This window comes from Schistocerca gregaria, chromosome 1 (genome assembly GCF_023897955.1).
Source record: "Schistocerca gregaria isolate iqSchGreg1 chromosome 1, iqSchGreg1.2, whole genome shotgun sequence".
Classification (NCBI taxonomy): Eukaryota; Metazoa; Arthropoda; class Insecta; order Orthoptera; family Acrididae; genus Schistocerca; species Schistocerca gregaria.
This window is the reverse complement of record NC_064920.1, coordinates 764,806,699-764,834,266: the sequence shown is the minus strand read 5'-3', so window position 1 is coordinate 764,834,266 and position 27,568 is coordinate 764,806,699. Positions and strand designations below refer to the sequence as shown.

Genomic DNA, 27,568 nt, shown 5'->3' with positions numbered 1-27,568 from the left:
ATCTTTTAGGGAGAGCACCTGTGGTTATAATAATTTTATTACATACAGATATCTACAAATGATTAGCAGCATTGGATCATTGGTTGTTTAATGAACATTTGTAGTCCAAAGGATTCTGTAATTGTAGGTTGATCATAGCAAACAATATTATAGATTTAATCTAGACATCAGATGATGAGTTTGTACGTAGATGTTGGGTAACATGAATGCACCTAGATATTGTACAACGTGTTGTTCTAAGGAAGCTCATTTGTACATTACGTCTTATAAAATAAGGAAGAAATTTCTTAATACATCATTCACAGCTTCAGTTATCAGCAATTGCAGTCCCATGTGGTAAATTAACTGTACACTTACACACCAAATGTGGAAGACATTTCACCTAGAACTTTGGGTGACAAAATTGCATGTAGACTATCACCTAGGTGTGAGACGGCATATTGTTATATGCAAGCTTGTAAAAACAGCACATTTGCTAAGAAAAATGCAAAATATTAGTTGTAACTCCATTGGTAAATAGGCACAGTGTATATTTTCCGCATGAAAAAATCATAATGTATTAATTGCACCTTTGATTTTGAGTATTTATGGATGTAATAAAATTAGCTCACATATGACATCATATGACACACACACAGGGATTTTTTTAAAAAGTTTTAGGTTAACCTTATGTAATTCGATATTAACAATGTAGGAAAAGACAGCTGTAAAAGGTTTTTTAACTGTCACTGTCTGCAGCTTACTGTGTATTCTTTACAGTAAGTAGCACTCTGTCTTTTCCTACATTGTTGATGTTCCTACCTGGAGTTTCCATTGTTTAATTTCACGTTAAGAATTGCTTAAAAAAATTCTTTAGAAATATTTTTGGACAAGATTCTTGGATAAAGATGGGCATATAACATAATTATGTCTGAAAATTTATCTCAAGAATTTGTTTAGTAATGTTTTTAAAATTACTACGATGATCTGAATACTACCTCGAATTAGTCATGGATAACCTCATGTAAGCATCGTAGTTGATAACAAAAGCACAAACATTAAATATCTCTATTGTTGATGTATATACTTTAAACATATTCTTGTTGAAATACTATATCTGTGGCTATAGATATTGGAGCTATTTCTGGATGTATTAAAATTAAACTACATATGATACCATTAGATGTACATATAGAGCTTTTGAGTGGTTATAGGTTGTCATATTGTATGTGATTTTGTACAAAGAAAAATTTGGTAAAGAAATTTAAGAACTTGTATAATTTTTTTTCTTTTTAATTTCCTACAATGATTATGTTTTATGAGTGTTGCACATCATTTTACAGTCATTTTTTTTTTAAACTGTAGAATACTGTGTTGGCTTATATGTTATGCTAATAATTAAGCACGTGTAATTATATGGAATAGTAGATCCATGCCTTAATCTAATGTTACATGATAATATTGATTTGTACCACCACTGTGCCAGATGATGTATTTACATATCACTAAGAATTTTTCTGCTGTGATCCATCAGTTGTAAAGTGGTGATGAATTTGAGCACTTGTAATTGGAACCATAACATGTATGAAAATAGCTGTTATTTTAAAACGGACATGCCAACTTCTGATATAGATCATGATACCATCACCACTTATTGTTCTGAAGGGTAAGATTACAATGATGTAAATATAGGTATGTTGTTATTCCATGAATTGCAAATCTTGGTATAATTGTAAGCTGTTACATTAGTTACTGTATCCTAGCATTTTCGGTCCCATTTTTTACAAATCAGAGATGGCAACAGAGAACTGTCGAAACCAGTAATCTATATGAATAAACAATGTAGCAATCTTGGCAGTTGAAAATTTATTCAGTGTTCATAATACTGCAGATCGCCTCCAGACTGGTTTGTGTATGATTGCAAGATTGCATTTATAATGAAATCTGTCTCTACATCTCCATAATCATTACAGCATATTCTTTTCTAAAGAACCTATGTCAAAGGTGTCATCACTGAGCCCAATTCATTGCTTATTAATACTACTTGGTATTGTAGTTTTAGGTGTAGCTACATCTACATCGATACTCTGCAGTCCACCTTAAGTACGCAAAATATTCTTTCATTTGGAGGAGAAAGTTGGTTATTGAAATTTCATGAGAAGATCTCGCCACAACGATAAGTGGTTTTATTTTAATGATGTCCACCCAAAATCCTGTCTCATGTCCGCAACACTCTCTCTGCTATTTCACAATAATATAAAATGTTAGGCCCTTCTTTGAACTTTCTTGATGTATTCTGTTAACCTATCTGCTAAGGATTGCACACCACACAGTAGTACTCAAAAAGACGATGCACAGACATACTGTAGGCAGTCTCTTTAGTAGATCAGTTGCAATTTCTAAGTGTTCTGTCAATAAAATGCAGTCTTTGAAAATACAGTCTTTGGTTCACCTTCGCCACAACATTTTCTACGTGTTCTTTCCAATTTAAGTTGTTCATAATTGTAATTCCTAGGTATTTAGTTGAATTTACGGACTTTAGATTTGATTGATTTACTGTGTAACCGAAGTTTAGCCCCCAGGGGCTCAGTATTCATTTGCTGGGTACGGGCTTGGCGATCCCGGGGTTCCTGAGCTGGGGACTGGTAAGTGCCGCCAGTGCCCTGTCACCGTAAGCTCTGGGCATTCTTCAACGACCACCATGCAGCGCGGCGGTGGAGTGTTGTGTGTCTCAGGGAGTGGGGATCTTGGCTTGGCCGCCCGGATCGCGAGGATGGAATAAACCTCTGTAAATAACCCCTCAATCTAAAGGTGTGCTGCGCGCCGATGAGATGCATGGCTGTTGAGGTGGAACAGCTGTTAACGGGCAACCTCTGGGGAACCTGCCGCACCTCAGTTGTATAAGGCTTACCTAGGCATGCGGGGCTCTGTGTAGGTGGACTCTTAGTTCCCTAGCTGCTCGTGGGACCGAGATGGAACCCTCGAACTTTTCTTCTTCTCCTCCCAGCGGAGAGGGTGGGCCGCTGGTAAGTTCTAACACCCAATCTAACAAGACGGCTTGTGTAGCCAGTCCTCCTGATTCAGGTAGTCGTAACAGAACGCATGCTGCTTCGCCGAATGTGTTTCTTGTAATTAAAAGAAAAGATGGGAGTTTCGCAAAAGTTTCACCATTTTATATCCAGAAGGGCTTTGAAGGTATTGCTGGCACTCTAAAATCTGTAAGGCGCTTGCGAAATGGCACCTTGTTGGTTGAAACATCTAGCTTCCAGCAAGCCCAGAACCTTCAGAAGGCGCAATTTCTTGGGGAGTTTGCGATAGAGACTGAATTTCACAACACCTTGAACTACAGCAAGGGTGTTGTGACGCAGAGATCTCGTTGACATTCCCCAAGACGAACTGAAGGCTGAATGGTCCCGGGAAGGAATTGTCGACGTGCAACACGTTATGAAACGGGTGGATGGTACTCTCGTAAAGACTGACTCATTTATCCTTACATTTAACACCACCAAATTGCCAGAGCATGTGAAGGCCGGTTTTCTCCGTCTCAGTGTACAGCCTTATTACCCCAACCCCATGCGGTGTTTTAAATGCCAACACTTTGGACACACTACTCTCAGCTGTAGAGGGGAAGCCACTTGCGGGAATTGTGGTAAAGCCGGCCATGAGGGAGTTGGTTGCTCTTCTCCTCCCAAGTGTGTCAACTGCTCTGGGGATCACCCTGTGTGGAGTAGGGACTGCAGAGTTTTCCTTGAGGAACAGAAGATCCAGGAACTTAAAACTACAAAACGCCTCTCGTATGGTGAGGCGAAGAAAATTTACAAGTCCATGCAGCCGCCCACGTTCGCTGCTTCCTTTTCTTCCGTTCTCAAACAGCCAGTGTTGAAATCCGATGCCACTACACAAGCGGAGGTTGCTACTGTCAGCACTAGCACCTGCGTTTGTCAATGTACGTGTGCTGCTGCCGTTCCTGTGAAGCCTGCTGCTCCCCCCCCCCCCCCCCCCCCCCCCCCCCCCCCCCCGGCCTTCTGACCAGCCGTGGTAGCTAACGTCATGGAACTTCCTGCCCCTTCCCGGGTCCAGTCTTGTGCACTGCCCAGCGCTGCTACACCCCCTACTGCTTCTGAGGGTTTGGCAACACTGCCGCCTCAGGCCAGAAAATCGAAGTCAAAGACAAAGGTGAAGACTCGCCCGCTAAAGGAGACCGATGTACAGTCTGCTGATGTGGATGTCATTCTCTCTGACGTCTTTCTCGACTCCTCTTCAGAGGCGATGGAGGTTGATGTCAGACTGGGGCACTCATCTCGCCCCAAAACTGAGCCTCCATCTGTTGTGGGCTCTCCTCCCCGACAGAAAGTGAGGATGAAGGTATTCCCACCCTGATAGATGCCTCCCATTATACAGTGGAACATGAATGGATTCCGGGCACATGTAGAGGAACTGCACCTCCTAGCACGGCAACGCCCCCTGTGCTTTTGTTTACAGGAAACACATTTCAAACCATCTGATGCTCCTGTACTAAGGGGCTATACATCATATCGCAAAGATGATCTGACTGGAGAAAGAACCGAAGGCGGAGTCGCTGTGTTTGTCAATAATGACCACCACTCCTCTGCTCTCCCCCTGGATACTGACCTGCAAGCAGTTGCAGTTGAAATTCATTCACCTCGGAGGCTTACCGTTTGCTCCCTTTATTTACCCTCTCTGGATGCAATGACCTTAGACACTCTCACAGATCTTATCGACCAACTGCCCGCCCATTTCTCCTCCTGGGAGACTTCAATGCCTGTAATGTCATGTGGGGCTCCATTTCTCTTTGCGCTCGAGGTCGAATTTTGGAGAGCCTCCTAACATCTCAAGTGTTGTGCATCCTCAACACAGGTACTCCGACTCATTTCTCTCCCGCTACAGGGTCATTCTCAGCCATTGACCTATCTTTCTGCTCTCCAACCCTCACCGACTCTGTTCACTGGGAGGTCATTGACGACCTTCATTCCAGCGATCACTTCCCTATCCGCATTCATCTCCTGGATGGTGTATTGCTGGAGCAGCAGCCACCATCGTGGATAATTGGCAGGGCTAACTGGCCACTGTTCACTCGGTTGGCTGTCTTTGACCGCCACAATAGCATCCAAGACTGGGTGGATCACATCACGCTTGTGATCCATCATGCTGCTGACCTGTCCATACCACAGTCTTCTAGCACTCTTAAGCGGCGCCGTGTTCCTTGGTGGACAGAAGAGTGCCGTTCAGCCATCCGGGACAGGCGTGCGGCTCTTCGCCGATTTAAATGCCGTCCAACAGCGGTCAGTCTTACCGCCTTTCGAATCGCGAGAGCCAGGGCACGTCGTGTCATTAAAGAGAGCAAGAAAAGGTCATAGCAGGCGTTCCTGGACTCCATCAACCGTTCCACTTGTTCCGCAAAAGTATGGGAAGCCATCCAGCGGATTTCCGGTAAACATAGCTGTTTACCAGTAGCTGCTGTCCTGAACCAGGGATGCCTCCAAACGACACCCAGAGCCATTGCTCAGACGCTGGCAGAGCATTTTGCACAAAGTACTGCCACTGCCAATCAGAATCAAGTGTTTTGTCGCTACCATGCGACTGTCGAAAGAGCGAACTTGGACTTTCGGTCGAACAGTTCTGAGGTGTACAACTCCCCTTTCTCCATGTGGGAACTTGAATCGGCTCTAAGTGAGCCTTCTGACACTGCACCAGGTTCCGACCGCATCCGGTACTCCATGCTTCGACATCTGCCAGCGGCGTCAAGGATATCCTCCTCGAATGTTTTAATCTCATATGGCAGACAGGAGTGTTCCCCACCTCGTGGCGGGAGGCAATCCTCATCCCTCTCCTCAAACCAGGAAAGGACCGCACATGTCCCAGTAGTTATCGTAGTATCTCCTTGACCAGCTGTGTCGGAAAGACCCTGGAATGGATGGTTAACCGGCGTCTGGTCTGGCTGTTAGAGACCAGACAGCTCCTTAGCCGCTTTCAGTGTGGATTCCAAAAATTTCGGTTCACGGTCGACAACCTGACCCTCCTAGAGACGGCTATTCAGCAGGCTTTTCTCCGTCAGCATCACTGTATTGGTATCTTCTTTGATATCAGTAAGGCATATGATACTACTTGGAGATACTGTATTCTTGCACAACTGCATCAATGGGGCTTTCGTGGCCGCCTCCCGATTTTCATTCGGTCTTTCCTGTCTCAGCGGTTTTTTCGGACCTACATTGGTAACAGACTATCTTATCGCTTTGAGCAAGAGAATGGTGTCCCCCAGGGCTGAGTTTAAGCATTACCCTCTTTGCCATAGCCATCAACAGTATAACGTCTACAGTGAGGAGTCCAGTACAGTGCTCCTTATTTGTGGACAACTTTGCTGTTTTCCGTTCCTCCTCCAGTGTTGCAATCATGGGCCGTCAGTTGCAGCTAACAGTGCGGCGGTTAGAGGAGTGGGCTGCAAAGACGGGTTTTCGATTCTCTGCCGATAAATGTCTTTGTGTTCATTTTAATCGTTCTCGTTGTCTTTTTACTTTGCCTGCCTTGCATATGGGGGATACTGTCCTATATTTTAGAGACACAGTGCGGTTTCTGGGCCTAATTTTTGACTCCAGGTTATCATGGCTGCCACACCTACGTGACTTGAAAGCCAGAACCCTGAAGGCACTCAACATCCTCAAGTGCCTCAGTCACAGGTCTTGGGGAGCGGACAGGGCGTGTCTCCTTCAGTTTTACCGGGCTTTCGTGCGTTCACGGTTGGACTATGGGTGCACAGTATATGGGCCAGCGAGGCCTTCTTATTTGCAGATCCTTGACGCTGTTCACCATGCTGGGATTCGACTGGCCACGGGTGCTTATCGGACCAGTCCCATACCCAGCCTCTGTGCTGAGGCTGGGGAACCGCCTTTTACCATCCGGCGGCAGCTCCTGCTGGTGCACCAGGCTTGTAAGTTTCTTGCAGCTCCCAGCTCGCCTGCTCACCATCTTGTTGCCCATCCACCTCTGGACTGCCTTTTTTCCCACCGTCCCTGGGCTAGATTGCCGTTTGGGATCCGTGTGCAACATGTACTGGAGTCCCTCGATGTGGAGTCTGTTCAACCCCAAATCCAGGGTTTTAACCACTTGCCACCCTGGTTACTGAAGAGGCCCGGAGTGATTTTAGATTTATTGCAGTACAAGAGAGATTGCACTGCTGCCACCGTTTTTAATGCAGCATTTTCTGCCATTTTATCTGAGCACCACGACTATGTAGCTGTTTTTACGGATGGGTCGAAACAAGAGAATTCTGTTGGTTGCTCAGTTGTTTTTCCAGATCGTGTCTTCAAGGTCCGCCTGCCTCAGACTTTCGCTGTCATTGATGCATAATTGTCTGCGATCTTGCGGGCACTGGAGCACACGAGACATTCTTCCTCCCGTAAATTTCTTGTCTGTTCCGATTCACTCAGTGCCATTCACTCATTGCAACGTTTGTATCCGCCAGACAAAATCGTCCAGACCATCCAGGATGCCCTCCTCCGACTACAGCGACTGGAGAAGGTTGTAGCTTTCTGCTGGGTTCTGGGGCATGTCGACATTGCTGGGAATGAAAGGGCAGATATCGCAGCCAAGTAGGCGTGTCTGCCCCACTCGTATCTCAGTGTGCTATCCCCTTGCACGCACTCACCTCGCTGTTGAGCTCACGGGTTATGCGTCGGTGGGAGGATGAGTGGCTGGAAGTGACTGACAATAAGCTCCGTATAGTCAAGCCCACAACGCGTGTGTGGTGTACTTCCTTTCAGCCCCATCGACGGGACGAGGTTCTCCTCACTCGTCTTCGAATAGGCCACAACCCTATGATGCATGGCTACCTGCTTCGGCGAGAGGACCCTCCAATGTGTGGTGCTTGCGGCGTCCAGGTCACTGTGCGCCACGTTTTATTGGATTGCGTTTTATTTTCTGACCAGCGGGTCGCAGCTGACTTGCCAGCGGACCTGCCATCTCTTATAGGCAACACTCGGACGGATGTGGCTAAAGTTTTAAAGTTCTGTGCCATTTCAAATGTTTTTACAGAGATTTTAGGGAGAGGATTTTAATTTGCTCACTGTGTGACAAGCTAGCCCATATTTTATGTAAGTGGCCAGCCAATAACAATTTCCTGTGACATTCTTGTTGCTATGTTTCCCCTTTCCTTAGGTTTTACTTTCTTATGTGGCATTTTCCTTCTGTTCCTGCTTTCTTTGAGTGTGTGCTTTAGTTTTCTTAGGTCTGTCCATGTTCGTTCCTTTTAATGTGTGTCATGGCGCTGATGACCTCGATGTTGAGCGCCCATAAGCCCCAACACACCACCACCACTAACCGAAGTTTAATGGAGTCCTTTTAGCAGTACTGTGGATGACCTCACACTTTTCATTATTTAGGATCAATTTTCAATTGTCATGTCATGCAGATCTCATATGTAAATCATTTTGCAATTCATTTTGATCTTCCGATGACTTCACTAGACAATAAATGACAGCATCATCTGCAAACAACCTAAGACAGCTGCTCAGATTGTCTCCAAAATTAACAGCAGGAAGCCTGTAATGTTACCTTGGGGGGACACCAGAAATCAGTTCTGTTAGGAATACTGGTCTGTAATTTTGCGAGTCCATTCTTTTGCCCTTGTTCTATGCGGGACTCATTTGCAGTTTTTTCCAGTCTCTTGGGAATTTCCACTGGGCGAGAGATTCGTGATAAATGCAAACAAAGTGAGGGTCAGTGCCATAGAATACTCTTTGGAAAACCGAATTGGGATTCCATCTGGACCTGGTGACGAGCTTGTTTTCAAGTTCTTCAGTTGTTTCTCTACATCATGGATGGTTATTACTGTGTTGTCCACAAGCTGAGTCGTTCAGTGGCAAAACTATGGTTTGTTTGTACAATTCTCTTGAGTGAACGACTTCTTGAATGTGAAATTTAGAACTTCAGCTTTCATTTTGCTACTTTCAACTGCCACAACAGACTGGTCAACAAATGATTTTATGGCAGCCTTGGACCTGCTTAGTGATTTTACGTAAGACCACAATTTTCTTGGGTTCTTTGCAAGATATTTTGACAGTGGTAGTCCTTGTATGCTTTGCTCATAGATTTCTTCATGGGCACACAAACCTCTACTAACCTTTGCTTGTTGTAATTTGTGCTCCCTTTTGAACTGAGAGTGCAACAGCCTCTGCTTCTTCAGCATTTTCCAAATCTCATTATTAAACCATGATGAATCTTTTCCATCCTTAATCCATTTAGTACACACACAGTTCTCCAGACCACAATCTACAGTCTGCTTAAATTTTGCCCATAATTTCACTACACCCATCATACTGGGACTAAGTGATGATAGTTCACTGTCAAAGGAGATGCTAACAACTGCTTATCTGCTCTTTCTAGCACGAACACTCTCCTAGTCGTCTTAATTGATTTATTAACTTTTGTAACCATAGTTGCTATAATGACATGATCGCCAATCCCTGTTTCTATACTGACATTGATAGGATCTGGCCTGTTTCTAGCCTTGTGAATCCTTCTAAAGTGCATGGCAAGTGGTACTTTTCCTTGCATTTATTATTTTGTAGAGAAGCCACAGTTTCCTCATAATTCAGAGCCTATTGTTTGCTTCATCTACAACTGAGCACCTCTGATAACACCCATTCACATTCCTACTCCTGCATGTTTCTGATGTTTTACAATCAGTTGTGACTCATTAATCCTGAAATGTCCTGTGAGTATATTTTGCTAAATTTACTCAAAGTGTCATGTATTATATTTTTGGTAACCAAGTATGTTTCAATGAACAGCTTCCTATGTGTATTTTTCTGCTTCTTACCAACTGTGCTGATGACAATGTTTCAAAAAGTGTTTTCAGTATTATTTATATACCAAGAGGCAACTCTTGTCATCATTAATTATTCTAACAGTTACATTCTTTTCCTTTTTCCTTCAACATTTGCACAGTTCCTCTACACTTTAGTTATTTAAATCATATTATTCTGGTGTGTCTGAAGAAAGGGTGACATCCTCCTCCTTGGAATTACTGGGTGTCTAAAGTTTTGTACTTTTTTGTAGTGTTTTGTATATTTGTAATCGTTTTTCTTACAACTGCATCAGGGTCAATGGTCCATTCTCTGTAAACATTTTCAAAAAGGCCTGGCCTGTTTGTTTGCCAACAAATTTAAGGTATGTACATCGTAAGTGAGGTTACAAGCTCTCTATTCTTTGTAATTTTTAGAGACATCCTGTACAGCAATTTTTCTGTTAGTTTTGTCATGTTGCCACTTTCCAATCAGTTGGTGAAGTCAGTATCTGAGTGAGAATCATACACACTAGTAGAGAGAATGAAATTTTCACTCTGCAGCCGTGTGTGTGCATATATGAAACTTCTTATCAGATTAAAACTGTGTGTCAGACGGATACTTCTGCGGGCAAATGTTCTACCGACTGAGCTACCCAAGCATGACTCACGACCCATCCTCCCATCCTCACAGTTTTACTTCTGCCAGTATCTTGTTTGTGCCTGTACTTCATTGAAGCTTTCCTGCAAATCTTTCAAAACTAGTACCCCTGGAAGAAAGGAGTGCTAGTCTTGCAAGGTTTGCGGGAGAGCTTTTGTGAAGTTTGGAAGGTAGAAGATGAGGTACTGGTGGAAATATAGCTGTGAAGATGGGTCGTGAGTCATGCTTGGGTAGCTCAATCAGTAGAGCACTTGCCTGCAAAAGACAAAGGTCCCAAGTTCGAGTCTCGGTCTGACTCATAGTTTTAATATGGCAGGAAGTTTCATACATACTAGTAAACTTTTAAGTTTTCTCATAGGTATACAGTTACTTTCAGGATGAGTCTGGTGACCTAGAAAATATCATACTGTAAATTTGAGTCTGCCCTTATTGGTTAATCGAACCCAAACTATTCCATGTCCAGATTCAAGTACTCTCTTTGTTGATTTAAGTTCCTTGTCTGCTGGTATGAATACACTGCATTTGAACCTGTGGAGTCTCTCTCTTTGGTAAACGCTTCATCATATTACACAAATCATATTTTTTTCCCCCCCCAGGATGGTACTATAAAAAAAAAATCATATTTTGGAACATAGCAAGCAAGATTATTTCTCACCCATTTCCAGAAAAAATTCTGTAGTTGTCTTATTGAGATCAGGAATCTTATGAAAGTTACTTTTTGAAACAGGATTGCCAGATTAATTGTTAATATGCCCTAACCTTTTCCGTTGCCTTTTATCTTCTAGTCATGGTTGTTATTCAGTATGGGATAATGCATCAGTGGTGATTTTATTTCAGTCTTAGCAGCTGATGATGTTAAGTGCCGTGTGAGTATTGTATTTCATGCCCAATACATACATTATTATCAAGATAGGATGTTGTGGGATTTATTGTGTTTATGCTTTGGTCATTGTTTCATTCTTTGGTAGCAAGTAGGATGTTGTGGGATTTATTGTGTTTATGCTTTGGTCATTGTTTCATTCTTTGGTAGCAAGTGAAAATTTTGGGTATTCGTGGCTACACAGAATCTTGTGGAACAGTGTCACCCCTAAGCTAAAGCTCAACATGCGATGTTGCAGTTAATAAGCTACATGTGTGTACCTTACTTTATGCATCACTGCCTCAGAATATATAATCTTTTTTCATATTTATTTTCATTACTATCCCTTTGAAAACTGAGACTTCTATATTGATAGTTCACAGTAAGTGTAATACAAGAGATGACAAAAAATAGAGTTTGCTGGCCAAGATTCAATCTGTGATAAGATATTTGTACACGGACATTGCAGGAGCCTTGTAAGAAAACTATAACAGCAGTATCAATAAGGAGCAGAGAGCAGATAGAAACACAAACAAAAAGGTAAAGCCAGATAACAGATTTTAGGATTGAAGATAAGGAGGTAACAGTTATGAAACATGCGTTGTTTGTGCCTCATAGAACACAGTCAAGAAATGGCAGGGAGGAAAGGACAACTTGACCAGTAGTTACAATGAAACACGCGATCTAGTGTAAAAACAGCAACTGATGTAAGAAGAGTTTCCTGAGACTTAAAAGGTCAGTGTAAGTTATTTTAGGTGGATGGTGTTATAAAAGTCCATTTGTGGTGTATCTGATTGTGTGAAAGATGGTTCAGTATAATTTAAATCATATTTGCAGTTTTATATATTTTTGTACATTTTTATGTGTAATTTATTGTTAATTTTATGTAGCTATGTATGCTGTCTGGTGCTATCTTTGTCTGTTGAGTGAACATCAATAAAAAATGGATATCCAGTAATTCTAAGTCATGTAGAAATTATTTTTGTGCATTTCAAACACAGTACGTTCCAAACCGTAGAAAGTAATTACTAATTTACTTCATCTGAAATACAGAAATTCCAGTGCTTCAGCCCAACCATTTTTTTTCTTTGTAGTAAAAAATTATTATACACTTGTTCTTTACAGAAAAATCTTCTTGGTTGTTTCTAATTGAGTTAACTTTATTATTCTGTTTACAGGTGTCTGAAGAACAGGTAAATGAATTGGAACTGCCTGCTTCACAAATTGAGGAAGACAAATCTTCATCTCAAGCCAGTTCAAAAGCAGGCAGTGTGTCTTCCACAGACAGTGTAGAGATGGTTGATACATCTGATCAGAGTGTACCCAATGTTAATGTGGAAGGAACAACAAGCATAACAAATGAAGAAGGAAAATCACAGGATTCTCCAGAAAATAAAGAAAGTTCACCTGCTACCTTAAAGCATGACCATCTCAGGGACAAAAAACGAAATATAAACCCATTTTTTGTTGATAAGGAATCATATCGTGATAGTTTTAAAAGAAAACGGGGAAAAGACTATTTGAGATTTCCTTTTGATTTATTAGCTCAAGGACTGGACTATGATACTTTTGCAGTGGAGTTCAGAAAGTATAGCATTAGTTACGCAAAGAAGCTTGAAAAGGCCCGAAATAAAAAGCTGAATTGTGTAGAGTGGGGGAAACCAATTGTTGGCCCCACTTTCACTTTGCCGCCAAGAACCCGCAAAGATTCAGTCTGTAACACAGAAACTCGTGCTAATCAGAGGTACAATTTGAGAGGCAGGCAAAATAAAATTGAGAGGGATTATTTGGAATTCCTTGATGACGACAACTCGAGTGAATCGCTAAGCTCTCCAGGAGGTAAAGGTAACAATGAAATGTCCCAAACAAATGACATAATTTTGAATAATGAAGTAAAGGATAACTCCAAGAAAGACCAGCAGTCACACAGGGATTCCCCACCATTAGTCATTGTAGAGGAAATCAACAGTGCTAAAAAGTTGTATTTGCAAGAAAACTTAAATCAATCCATGACTCATAGTTCAGATAAATCTCCAAAAAAAGTGAATGTAAGTACGCCTTCGCAAGCTAGTGAAGCAAGCTCACCCACCATTCCAACAAAAAGGCTTTCTTTGCGGCGGGCAAATGCGTCTATAAATTCAAATGATAAAAATGAAACGTGTGAAGGTAGTTCACCTGTAGTTATTGTGGAGGACACTGATAAAAAGGAGTTACTTCAGTGTGAAAATTTGAAGAGTACAGTGTCTCATAGAACTATCTCATCTCCAGCAAGTACTCCAAACAAAGAACACTACAGTCTGCCAAATTCTCCTACTTCTTCACCAGTTGTTTCATTGAAGAGATTGCCATCGAGGACAGATCCGTCTAGAGTAGTAGTGTGTGACAATGACAGAAAGACAAGGGCTGTAGACAGAACTGAGAGTCCACCTGTTCCTGATCAGAACGTAACAAAAAGACGGCGACTTGATTTTCAGTTGGCTGATGACAACGTAGTAGAAGTTGAAGAAGATAGGGTAAGTCAGTGCTTTTCTTCCCTTCTGTAAATGTAGGATACTAGTGATCCATGATAAGTCAGCTATGCCAAGTATCATTAGTATCATTTCTTTTCTTCTTCTTCTATTTCTTCTATGAGATATGCGTTCATGTGCAGTTGAAGTAGGGGAGGCAACACTCTCTCTCTCTCTCTCTCTCTCTCTCTCTCTCTCTGTGTGTGTGTGTGTGTGTGTGTGTGTGTGTGTGTGTGTGTGTGTGCGTGCGTGCGTGCGTGCGTGCGTGGGGGGGGGGGGGAGGGAGAGAGAGAGAGAGAGAGAGAGAGAGAGAGAGAGAGAGAGAACGTGCACATTTCTGTTACTTCACTGTAGCCTGTGGCAAAACATACTGCTGAGCACAGCAGGTTTGACCACTTTAGAAGCTGTGCCACTTGGTTACATCCCACCCAAATCTCCCTACCAATGTAATCTTTTGTGGATTATATAGATGGGAATTGCCCATACAAAACATCCTGCAACCCTCCAGTAGTGGGGCTCCATGATCCCAAGTTCCAACACCAACTTCAAATATCCCCCCCCCCCCATTCCAGCCCCATACGTATGCCACTATCCTTCCATTTCTACCATTTTCCACTCACACTCTTTTCTCCTCTCCTTTACCTTCTTCCTCTGCTCTTATCTACCCCTACCACAATCAACTTCGTTGTATATCACTCCTTCCCTTTGCACACACCAGCGCAAGCTTGCTGGTACTACGCCTCTATTCTGTTGCTAGGTGCTTGCCCTGCCATCCATCAACACTTTACAGCTCACCTCGCCTCTCGCCACATGCCACACGTCATGTCAGTGTGGTGATTTATTGTCTTGTATCATATGAACCTTTTAAACTGTGTAAGTAGTAAGTTGTACCAATGAATGGATAAGATGCTGGTAGAAGGCCAAAATTTTTTTGGTAGGTCTGTCAATGAGCCTTTGAAAGTTGTCAACTTGCATTCCTACAGTCCTTCCTGCTGCTCAATTAATTGTTTAGATGTCAAGTCAGTGGCGTTCTGTCTGACTTTTTGAAGTTTTAAGTGCTATTAGTAGTACAATTATTATGATAGAGAGTGCAGTTCAGTATTTCTTATTTATGAATGTGTTTCTTTTCCCAACCCTGCATGGGGAACATTCCCGTTACAGCTCATGTTTTGGTGGTTGGACTAGTAGGGTGAAAAAATTGGTCCCAAATGTTTACAGATCTTGTCTTAATTTTAACATACTTGAACTGAATATGATTGCTGGCAGTTTTATAAACTTGGTGAAGGTCCTGTGTCTCATATTCGATACAAAGGAGTTTTAATAATCACATCCAAGTGAAACTAAAGACTAGGTCTCTGAAAGTGCCAGGACAGTTGTGAGTTGTAGAGTGACAGTCTGGTGGGCCAAGTGACATGCTGCTGGTTGAGAGAAGTGTTTTATTCATCTTCAAATACACATCATGTCATTAGTACTGTGGGGCAGACGTGCCACATTCCCGTAACCCTGGCCGGCATTGGCTCACAGGCAGCTGCTTCTGGCCTCGCGAGCTGATGCACACCTAGGCACCCTGCAATACTGACGTCAGGCTGAGCAACAGCCGGTGTCATAACAGTAGGCCATGGCCTTGACATCAGTGGTATTCTCCTGCTTCTGCTGTGGCGGTGTTCCACTGTGGAATGGCCATACGTGATGATTCAAGGCCTGCTCGTGACCACTGCAAAAGCAAGTGGAGACTTCATTTGCACAGGACACGACCCACTGCTGCTGGGCAGGAGTCTGACGACGACAGGTGCAGGGAGCAGGTGCTGTGCAACAAGTCATACATGGAGACTTGGTTGAGGAGACAGTTCCCCATGGACCTCGCATTTGGTGGTGTTCCTGGACTCCCAATGACTCTGCCTCAAAATTCACACTTGTGTTTATGGTTGTGAGGCACATTTGTTGCACTGTTACGCAGCCCTTGATCATGTTGCTACACCATACTGCAATATGGGTCTTGCCCTGGTGTGGCATTGCTCTGCCCGCAGTCTGGCTATTACTGCTGCATGGTGAAGGTTTCACACAGCACAGTTGGCCCATCTCACAGTCCTTTTGCGTATGTGTTGTTCTCATCCCTATGTCTCCATTTTATGCTTAAAGGCCCGTGGTTGCTACTACAACACTTTGCGGTGGGTTCCTCACAAATTCCACTAAAACTGAAGAACAGCATTACATAATAAAATACCTTAGTCACCTGTCTTGGAGGGCTTATAGAATGTGTGTGCTCCAGTTATTTACAAGATTTTGTGTGAACTATGCTAGATCATGGGTGCACAGTGTAAGAAGCAGTAAAACCTCATTATATTAAGACGTTGGAGTTATCCATGATGATGGGGCTAGTCTGGCCAGATGTACCCTTAGCATCAATCCCGTACTGGTTCTTAGCTGTCCCAGAATGCCAAAAGATTCTCACACTGCAATGAAATTCATTTTCATAAACTGTTAATGAGCAGCATGGCATGTTTGAAGCTGCAGTGTATGTGAGCAAGAGAACTTTGTGTGGAAGAAAAGCAGTACTCAGGGTTGGAGCTAACTTCCCTAGTTGCTGAAGAGACGTTAAAGTATGGTAGATTTCTTGAAGCGTGGGAGAGGCTATACTCACATGGATATGGTTTGTAACCTAATATTTATTGAAGTTTCGGATGAGCACTTGAACTATATAGTATCAGTATTCAGGTATTGGTCCAGAAGGTGGACTCTCTTGGCTGCCCTGTGATTTCCGCTGAGCACATCCTCCAAGATTTAATTAGTACTTGAATTTATCGTTTTTTATGCAGATTTACAAGCAGTTGGGAGTGCATTTGACCAGATAATATGTACTCCACTCAGAAATTCTTAACCTGCTTTAACTCTGTGTGTGTCCTTAAATCTACAAAAGACAGTGTCCAGTAGATGAACAACACCAGAAAAATCCGGAGCCTCATATTCGTCTACAAAGGGTGGGGAATGTGGTGAGATTCGTGGGTACAAAGACAAATGTGGATTTAGTTAAATGTAGTAGCATATGTGATAGCCAAAGAAACATGAAAGAAAGTATAATGATTGAATGTGTCATCCCGCTACTTGTTACCACCTCACTATTGAAGTACAGTGTTGGGGGGAAGAATGATTGTTGGAAGTGACAGACAGCTGTAGCTGATAAATTCAACTACTTGCCCATGGCACATCTTCTGATCTATCACAGGAGCTGATGATCTCAGTTGACTATGAATAAGGCATAGTCTACTGATGTAAGGATGCCTGTCCCAGTTAGGAAACCTGCCAGTGTTTGGCAATTGTGACACACAATTTTACTATGTCCCAGCTCAACAGACTGTATTTTATACTATAATTTTGCCCACAGCTTCACCTGCATACATGTCTGACTCACATATTGCACACATCTCCTCCTCTGTCTTTGTCCATCTCCTCCTCCTTTGCCTATCTCCTTCACTTCCCCCTTTATTTCTATCTCCCACACCTCCCCCCTCTTTCCATCTCCCTCACCTCCCCCCTCTCTTTCCATCTCCCTCACCTCCCCCCTCTCTTTCCATCTCCCTCACCTCCCCCCTCTCTTTCCATCTCCCTCACCTCCCCCCTCTCTTTCCATCTCCCTCACCTCCCCCCTCTCTTTCCATCTCCCTCACCTCCCCCCTCTCTTTCCATCTCCCTCACCTCCCCCTCTCTTTCCATCTCCCTCACCTCCCCCTCTCTTTCCATCTCCCTCACCTCCCCCTCTCTTTCCATCTCCCTCACCTCCCTCTCGCTTTCCATCTCCTTCCACTTCTTCTCTCATTCTCCTTCCATCCCTCTCTCTTTCCCCTCCCTCTATCATTCCATCTCTTTAACCCCCTCTCTCTCTCCTTTCATCTCTTCCTCCCCCTATCTGTATCCATCCCCTCCTCCTCCATTATGTCCACCTACTGTTCCCCTTATCTGTATCCATTCCTTTCTCCTCCATTACATCCACCTCCTCCTCCCCCTTCTCTCTTTGTCCACCTCTTCCCTCCCCTTTCTTTCTCTGTCCACCACCTCCTCCCCTTTCGCTCTCTGCCCATGTCCCCCTCGCCTATCCCCCCCCCCCATCTCTCTCTCCCTCCCTCTCTCTCTCTCTCCCTCCCTCTCTCTCTCTCCCTCTCTCTCTCTCTCTCTCTCTCTCCCCCCCCCCTCTCTCTCCCCCCTCTCTCTCCCTCTCCCTCCCTCTCCCTTCCCCCTCCCCCTCTCTCCCTCCCTCCCTCCCTCTCTCCCCCCCTCTCTCTCCCCCTCCCTCCCCCTCCCTCCCCTTCTCTCTGTCTCCACCCTCTCATTGTCCATCTGCCCATCCCCCACTCTCTAACCATTTTCTCCTCCCTCTCTCTCTGCCCATCACCTCCTTCCCCCCTCGCTCTGTGCTTCTACTATATCATCCCATATTCACCTCCACCCCAGTGGAGATGGCTTTTACCCAACTTTCTTTCTTTTACTTGAAATCAGTCAAGAGATTTTGGATGAGAGGTGAAAACACACACACACACACACACACACACACATTTTTATATATGCATATGTGTTTACTGCTTGATCTATGCCTTGTTTTAACAGATGAAGAGGCTTGTAATATGACCTATGACAAGAGTCAAATTTGCTTCATGAATCTGTAGAAAGTAGGTTTAAATGTATTCTCAGGATGGTTGGCGCATATCCAGGTGTTTAAGTGCCCAGGGAAACACACTTTGTCATATTAATTTTGTATTTATACTGTTACTATTCCAATGTTTGTAATATTTTAAAACAGGGACAATGTTTAAAGATTTACATTTTGAGTGATAATGTGTGTGAAACTGAATGGATGTGTTTTAATGTAGTTTGCATTCCAAGCTGTTGTAGATGTGAAGTGTACTGCACAAATCATTTCAAACTAAGTTTACTAGGCTGCTAATAACATTGCTGTTGAATGTAGCGTATGCATATATGTGTGCGCTCGTGCATTTGCAACACCCCTATCTATCTCTCTCTCTCTCTGTCTGTCTGTCTGTGTGTGTGTGTGTGTGTGTGTGTGTGTGTGTGTGTGTGTGTGTGTACAAACTAATTCTAAAGTAAGCATCTGTGTTGTAGACACACTATGCCTGCACTTATGCACCTTTCCAAGCAGTGCCTGAATCGCACAGGAGTATTTGGAGATTTTCCACCATATAATGTATACATAGAACCTGCATTATTGAAACCACTTAAAATGCAGGACACTGAATATAGGCATGGAATCTGTAAGAAACGAAGTTTCATGATAAAATAAATGTGATTATGTTTGGCTAGATAACAGATGAAATTAAATACATAAAATAAGAGAAAAGCAACTACTCACCTATAGCAGACTGATGAGCATAGAAATGCTTAACAGGAAACAGTATTCACTCTAGCTTTTGAGATTTTTTTTCCCTTCTAGTAAAAGAGGACACATTCACACACGCAGATACTCAAACATACTGTCCTGTGGCCAAATCTCACCGTGACTACAGGAGTGTGCGTCTGGATGTCTGTGTGGTTGTGTGTGTAATGTATGTACTTTTACAAGGGAAAGAACAAGAGATCAAAAGCTAGTGTGAATACTGTTTCCATAATATCTCTCTATATTCCACACATCAATCTGTTACATGCAAGTGGTTGCCTTTACTCTTATCACTTAATGCTCTATTCAGTAATTTCCAGATGAAATTAAATAATATTTCTGATAGTGAATCTCAAAATTCAGCAGTAATTATTGGGGAAATTGTAACTTAAAAAGGGGTTCTTTCCTATTTGCTCTATTATACTCAGTTCACTTCAGAATACAGTACATCTTTTGACATGGTACTTCTGTTATAATTATCAACAGCTAGCTTCCATCATTTTTATCTGTTTTCTGCATCATCTTTGTAACCATATATTATTCATGGTTGTTGAATCTCTCTCCCCGAATCCGCAGCAGTCATTATTATTATTATTTCTTTCCTTTCTTAGACGTTATGTCTGGTTAAAAATGGAAAGTGACGTGGACCTTGATCAAGCGTGGTTTCCTTTTAGCTGTACAATATATGTTATATTGCATTTAGGAACTTTCGGATAATTGAATATGTATCAATAATTACAGATTTCTGTAGTTGTATATATACATTTGGCTGTAGTTGTATTGCGTTGATGTACTGATGGATATTGTGTAGTATGACTCCTGTAGTTGATAATATAATTGGTATAATGTCAACTTTATCCTGATGCCACATGTCCTTGACTTCCTCAGCCAGTTGGATGTATTTTTCAATTTTCTCTCCTGTCTTCTTCTGTATATTTGTTGTATTGGGTATGGATATTTCGATTACTTGTGTTAATTTCTTCTTTTTATTGGTGGGTATGATGTCAGGTTTGTTATGTGGTGTTGTTTTATCTGTTATAATGGTTCTGTTCCAGTATAATTTGTATTCATCATTCTCCATTATATTTTGTGATTCATACTTGTATGTGGGAACATCTACATCTACATCCATACTCCGCAAGCCACCTGACGGTGTGTGGCGGAGGGTACCCTGAGTACCTCTATCGGTTCTCCCTTCTATTCCAGTCTCGTATTGTTTGTGGAAAGAAGGATTGTCGGTATGCTTCTGTGTGGGCTCTAATCTCTCTGATTTTATCCTCATGGTCTCTTCGTGAGATATACGTAGGAGGGAGAAATATACTGCTTGACTCTTCGGTGAAGGTATGTTCTCGAAACTTTAACAAAAGCCCATACCGAGCTACTGAGCGTCTCTCCTACAGAGTCTTCCACTGGAGTTTATCTATCATCTCCGTAACGCTTTCGCAATTAAACTAAATGATCCTGTAACGAAGCGCGCTGCTCTTCATTGGATCTTCTCTATCTCTTCTATCAACCCTACCTGGTGCGGATCCCACACTGCTGAGCAGTATGTTGTTTTATTAGTCGATGTTGTGTGGCAAGTTGTTGATGTATTATTTTTGCTACATTGTCATGTCTTCTGGTGTATTCTGTATTTGCTAATATTGTACATACGCTTGTGGTGTGACCTACTGTTTCTATTTGTTCTTTGCAAAGTCTGCATTTATCTGTTGTGGTATTGGGATCTTTAATAATATGCTTGCTGTAATATCTGGTGTTTGATCCTGTATTGCAATCATGAATCCTTCCATCTCATTGTACATTTTGCCTTTTCTTAGCCATGTGTTGTATGTGTCTTGATCGATGTATGGCTGTGTTAGATGATATGGGTGCTTGCCATGTAGTGTTTTCTTTTTCCAATTTACTTTCTTCGTATCTGTTGATGTTATGTAATCTAAAGGGTTGTAGAAGTGGTTATGAAATTGCAATGTTGTAGGCGATGTATTTATATGAGTGATTGCTTTGTGTATTTTGCTAGTTTCTGCTCGTTCTATAAAGAATTTTCTTAAATTGTCTACCTGTCCATAATTAGCTTTTTTATGTCGATAAATCCCCTTCCTCGTTCCTCTCTGCTTAATGTGAATCTTTCTGTTGCTGAATGTATGTGATGTATTCTATATTTGTGGCATTGTGGTCGTGTAAGTGTATTGAGTGCTTCTAGGTCTGTGTTACTCCATTTCACTACTCCAAATGAGTAGGCCAATATTGGTATAGCATAAGTATTTACAGCTTTTGTCTTTTTTCCTGCTGTCAATTCTGTTTCAGTGTTTTTGTTAGTCTTTGTCTATATTTTTCTTTTAGTTCTTTAATATTTGTATTGTCTATTCTTATTTTTGGCTGTATCCTAGATATTTATAGGCATCTGTTTTTTCCATTGCTTCTATGCAGTCGCTGTGGTTATCCAATATATAATCTTCTTGTTTAGAGTGTTTTCTCGTGACTATGCTATTTTTCTTACATTTGTCTGTTCCAAAGGCCATAATTATATCATTGCCGAATACTTCTGTTATCTTTAGTAATTGGTTGAATTGTTGATTTGTTGCTGCCAGTAATTTTAGATCATCCATGTACAGCAAATGTGTGATTTTGTGTTGGTATGTTCCAGTAATATTATATCCTTAATTTGTATTATTTAGCATGTTGAATAGTGGGTTCAGAGCAAGGCAGAACCAGAAAGGACTTAATGAGTCTCATTGGTATATTCCACACTTAATCTGTATTGGCTGTGATGTGATATTATTTGAATTTGTTTGGATATTAAGTGTAGTTTTCAATTTTTCATTACTATGTTTAGGAACTGTATCAATTTAGGATCTACTTTGTATATTTCCAATATTTGTAGTAACTATGAGTGGGGTACACTATCAAAAGCTTTTTGGTAATCAACATATGCGTAGTGTAGCGACCTTTGTTTGGTTTTAGCTTGATATGCTGCATCTATTACCAGTTGCTCTTTACATCCTTGTGCTCCTTTGCAGCAGCCTTTTTTATAATTTTGTTCTGTGTTGTATGTGTCATTACTTTCTGTGTAATGACTGAAGTTAATATTTTGTATATTGTTTGTAGGCATGTTATGGAGTGATATTTTGCTGAGTTTGCTGTGTCTGCTTGATCTTTAGGTTTCAGATAAGTTACTCCTTGTGTAAGTGCATCAGGGACTGTGTATGGTCTGCAATGTAACTGTTAAATAATTTAGTTAGATGTGAATGTGTTGAGGTGAACTTCTTTACCCAGAAATTTGCTATTTTATCTTTTCCAGGGGCTTTCCAATTATGCATAGAATTAATTGCTCGAGTGACTTCATGTTGCAAAAAATTATCACTTCAGCCATTTATGGTATCATCTTGTATGTGTCTGTTTCTGCTTGTATACACTGTGCATGTCTGTTACGTTGTACCGGGTTTGACCATATGTTGCTCCAGAAGTGTTCCATGTCTGTTATGTTTGGTGGATTGTCTATTTTAATGTGTGTGTTATCTATTGTCTGGTAAAATTTCTTTCGGTTTGTGTTGAATGTTTGGTTTTGTTTCCTTCTATTTTCACTTTTTTTGTATCTTCTTAGTCATTTGGCAAATGCTTGTAATTTCTGCTTCTTTTCATCTAATTGCACTGTCACTTCTTGTTGTGAGATTTTACCTAACCTTTTTCGTTTTTTGTCTGATATTTCATTTCTTATAAATGGTGTTAGCTGTCCGATGTCTTTTCTCAGTTTTTCTATTCTGATCTGTAGCCTGTGTTGCAATGCTGGTTTTGTGGGTTTCTTCTGTGTGTTGGTTGGTTCTGATCTCTGCCTAGTGTGTATATTTAGTGTAGTGAGTGCTCCTATGTAAACCAGTAGTTGTAACTCGTCCGTAGTTGTATTTTCATTTATTTTGTTGTGTATGATTGTGTTGATAGTTGTTATTGTTGTTTCGACTAGTGGGTTATTTGGTGGCCTATGCAAGAATGGTCTAATGTCTGTATTTGTGTCTTTGTATTCTGTATATGTCAGCTGAAATTTTTCTTCTATATCTAACATGTGTGTCACTTCGTGTTCTATTTGTGCTTGTTCTGGTGGCTGTCTTAACATTTCGTTTTCCTCTGATTGTTTAATTGATGCATGTTGTTATTTGTTTGTTTGCTCTGGGATGTTTGAGCCCATTACTGTATTTTCTTCTTCTGAATGCACATTACTTTGTTTCAGTATTTGTTGTACTTGTTGTTTGATGTTTTCTAATTCTGACTAGGGTATCCTGTTATTTTTTATTATTACACGGATCTGATCAGCTAGTCATTCTGTTAAAAATTTTAATTCTGGGTATCTGGTAATAAATGTTGTGTATACTTGTGATCTGTGTCCAGTTGTGTTGCTTCCTAAGTTTGTTGCATGGTAATAACAGAACATGAGATGTCGGTTAACTTCATCTGACCATCTCATCCTCTGTCTTTGTTTTCCTAATAGAGTGGTTGCAGGAAGCATATCCTGCAAAACACCTCTATTTGGATTTAAATCATTTTCCGTGTGGCTAGCAGTGTCCTTACCACTGTGGACGGGCATAGGGTTCAAGTGTCATCCCCAACCATGACTGCGCTTGTCCGAGGCTTCATTAGTTCTGTCCTGAACCAACTAATCACACTAAAAGGGAGGTTAGCCCTATTAGTGGTTGGTTCTTTTTGTCACCTTTTACGTCTGGAAGAACATACCGGAGGCCTATTCATTTCCCGGGCCTTATTATTATTATTATTATTATTATTATTATTATTATTATTATTATTAATTTCTACAAATTAATTAATAACTTTTTTCCAGCTTTCTAATGCTTCTCGAAGTCCAACACCATGCCTTCCAGCCATTAAGAATGTGGAAGACAGTGAAAGTCCAAAAATATCGTGTCCAATATGCAACCAGCTGTTTAGTAGTGATATCATACAGGTATTTTTTTGTTTTTGTTTTACACTTGTTGGTCACAGTTGGAATAATGAACTTAACTATGCAATTTAATTCCACTGAATGATAATTTTAGAATAAAATTGTGGTAAATAGCATAAACATACATGATTTTACTCTCTTGGTGTACCATGGATACTTTCAAGTAAACATTAATATTTGTAACATGATAAAAAAAATCTGCACAATGCTTAAAACAGATTATTGTGTGTAATAGAAATGGGTTCAAATCCCTGTCAGGCCTTACTACCACAAGTTTTCCATATGTTCCCTAAAACTCAGTAGGCAGTTATTAAGATGCTACTTTCAAAAATGTGTCTGTCAGCTGTCATTCTCTTACCTTTCTGATGGTGTACTGTGTGTCTCACTGCCTTGGTGTAAATGGGATATTAAATCACCTCTCGTGTGTGTGTGTAAAATAACAAAATGTGCAAAGCCATCTTATTAATTTTGTACTGAAACTTTACCAAGTCTCTTTAACATTTCCCTTTCCAAAGAACAATGAAAGGCTTTTAACTAGTGCGCCAATTATACTGTCTATTAACATAAGACTTAGTTCTTGGGACAGATCATTCTGAATTGACTTCACAAGCAACTGTTCAGAATGATCATTCATTTTCATCTGATTCAGCACTCAGTTACTGGGGTATTTTGTGCAAGTATTTGGAAGATGAAGGGGAATAGAATGAAGAAGACTGGGGCACTAAGATATTCAAATGGACATTGGAGAAAGCAGTTCAGAACTCCAGAAAAATAAAGCGTTGGTCTGTGACAGACTGCTATCTGAGGCACTAAAAGTTTTAGGTTGAAATAGATTTTCCAGACAGGCTGAAGTAGTGAAAGATATACTTAAGATCATTGTAGTGCCATTACCTAAAAAGTGCAGTGCACAATGCAAAAGAATGCAAAGACTGAAGGACAGGCAGTTTTATCGGTCATGTTACAAAGACTGGAACAGTATAAGGAACAAGAGGTGCTATTGATTATCTGAATATGACTGGAGTGAACAAAGTGATGTATATTCATTTTTAATCAGCTGGGAGAAGGCATTCAATAGTCAACTAGAGTATATGACTGAAGACTTCAAAAGATGTTGGACTAGACTGGAGTTATAAAATATTAATAAAGGAGATGTAAGCAAAGCAAAAAGTAACAATAAGAGCAGGGACTGACAGGAGATGTGACCATTGGTAAGGGTGTAAGGCAAGGATGGTCACTGTTACTGAAGCTATTCGGTGGACATGGAGAAGTGTTGGTGTGGAGGATCATAGAGGACACAGTTATTATAACTGAAGGAGAAAGGATAAAGGCTATAAAACAATAATATGAAAAGGAAAGTTGATACTCACCATATAGAGGAGATGCTGAGTTGCAGATAGGCACTAAAAAAGGACTGTCACAAATAAGCTTTCAGCCAACAAAACCTTTGTTGAAAGTAGATCAAAGACACACACACACACACACACACACACACACACACACACACACACACACACACACACAAACGTACCTCCCACACATGTAACTGCACTCTCTGGCAGCTGAAGTCACACTGCGAGCAGCATCATCAGCAGTGCATGATAGGAGTGGCAACTGGGCGGCAGTTACGGAGGAGGCTGGGCTGGGGAGGGGGAGGGATAGTTGGGTAGGGGTGGGGGACAGTGAAGTACTATTGGAGAGCATGCAGGGAGGAGGTGGAGAGAGGGTAGGGCAGCTAGGTGCAGTGAAGATGTTAGACAGAGGCAGGGGAGAGGTGGGGGGGAGGGAGGGGTAGTGGAAAAGGAGAGAAGTAAAAGCACTGGGTGCGATGGTGGAATGAGGGCTGTGTAGTGCTGGAATGGGAATATAGATGGGTGAGGATAATGACTAATGAAGTCATGACTTAGTCATTGTCCTCAGCCATCCAGCCCCTCCCTGTTCCCATTCCAGCACTACACAGCCCTCATTCCACTGTAACACCAGTGTTTTTACTTCTCTCCTTTCCTGCTACCCCCTCCCCCCCCCTCCCCTGCCCACCTCTCCCCTGCCTTCCTGACTACACCTACACCTAGCTGCCCTACCCACTCTCCACCTCACCTCTGCGTGGTCCCCAGCAGCAGTTCACTGTCTCCCACTCCTACTGTACTACACCTCCCCCTCCCTGCCCCAGCCAGCTCCTTACCCCCACCCAGTTGCCACACCCATCATGCACTGCCGCTGATGCTGCTGACAGTGTGGCTTCAGCCACCACAGTGTGCAGTTATGCATGTGAGAGATGCGTGGGCACGTGTGTGTGTGTTTTTTGTATATTTTTGACAAAGGCCTTGTTGACCAAAAAGCTTATTTGTGACAGTCTTTTTGTTATACCTATCTACGACTCAGTATCTTCACTATATGGTAGGTAGCAATTTTCCTTTTCACATTATTGTTGGATTCCATCCTGGATTTCCCACTGTATGAAGACTATAAAATACGCAGATGTTAGTAGTACTGCTAGAATCAGAAGAGGAGGGCGTGCATAAGAAGTCTACGTGAAATCAATTTATTGTTTGATGTTTTTTCCAGTCACTCAATTCCGCTGTGACAGTTTCAGATTCATTCAAAAAAGTGTATGCTCAGTAGTACGGAAATAGCCATCCTATGTGGTATTAATTGGAGGGATAGGGACATATATGGATTCATTGCAGGAGGTACTGACAGATAGTTTTGCAAAGTACTTTTGAACACAGTTTTCCAAAAACTGTCTTGAGCAGCTGGTTTGACGGCCCGCACGCAAAGACAGTGTTTAGACCTTGTAGCTACAAACAGCATGACCTTATCAGTGGTGTTAGTGTGAGAACAGGGATTAGTGATCATATCAGTCTTTGTATAAAGGTATAGATATACATAAATGATCTGATGGAGAGGGTTAGCAACAATTGGTGGTTTTTTTGCTGATGGTGCTGTGGTGTAAGGAAAGGTGTCATCATTGAATGACTGTTGGAGGATACAAAATGACTTAAATGAAACGTATAGTTGTCATGACAAAAATGTAAGTTAATGCAGATGAGAAGTAAAAACAATCCCATAATGTTCGAATACAGCATTAGTAGTGTCCTGCTGGACACAATAATGTCAATTAAGTATGTAGGCAAAACTTTACAAAGGGATATGAAACGGAACGAGCATGTAAGGATTGTATTAGGGAGCGTGAATGGGATAATTGTAGGAAAGTGTGGTTCCTCTGTAAAGCAAACCACTTATAGAACACTATTGTGACCCTTTGTTGAATACTACTTCAGCGTTTGGAATATCCACCAGGTTGGAAAAAAGCAGGAGTAGTAGTAATAGTCATAATAATAAGTGGTATGGTATTGCGCCTTACGGTAGGTCTTGTCATGGGTTAGATTGGAATAAAGGATAATATTGAAACAGTTCAGTGGAAGGCTGCTAGAT

The 27,568-nt window shown here is 41.6% G+C and overlaps 1 protein-coding gene across 1 annotated transcript in view; it reads left to right on the top strand.

Annotated features, from left to right (window-relative positions):
- Nucleotides 1-27,568, top strand: part of LOC126268095 (uncharacterized) — a 168,211-nt gene that overhangs the window by 107,845 nt on the left and 32,798 nt on the right. Inside the window, exons 4-5 of the mRNA XM_049973606.1 lie at nt 12,477-13,811; nt 24,017-24,139. Coding sequence (XP_049829563.1) covers nt 12,477-13,811; nt 24,017-24,139 — 1,458 coding nt within the window. The remainder of the gene's footprint in view (nt 1-12,476; nt 13,812-24,016; nt 24,140-27,568) is intronic.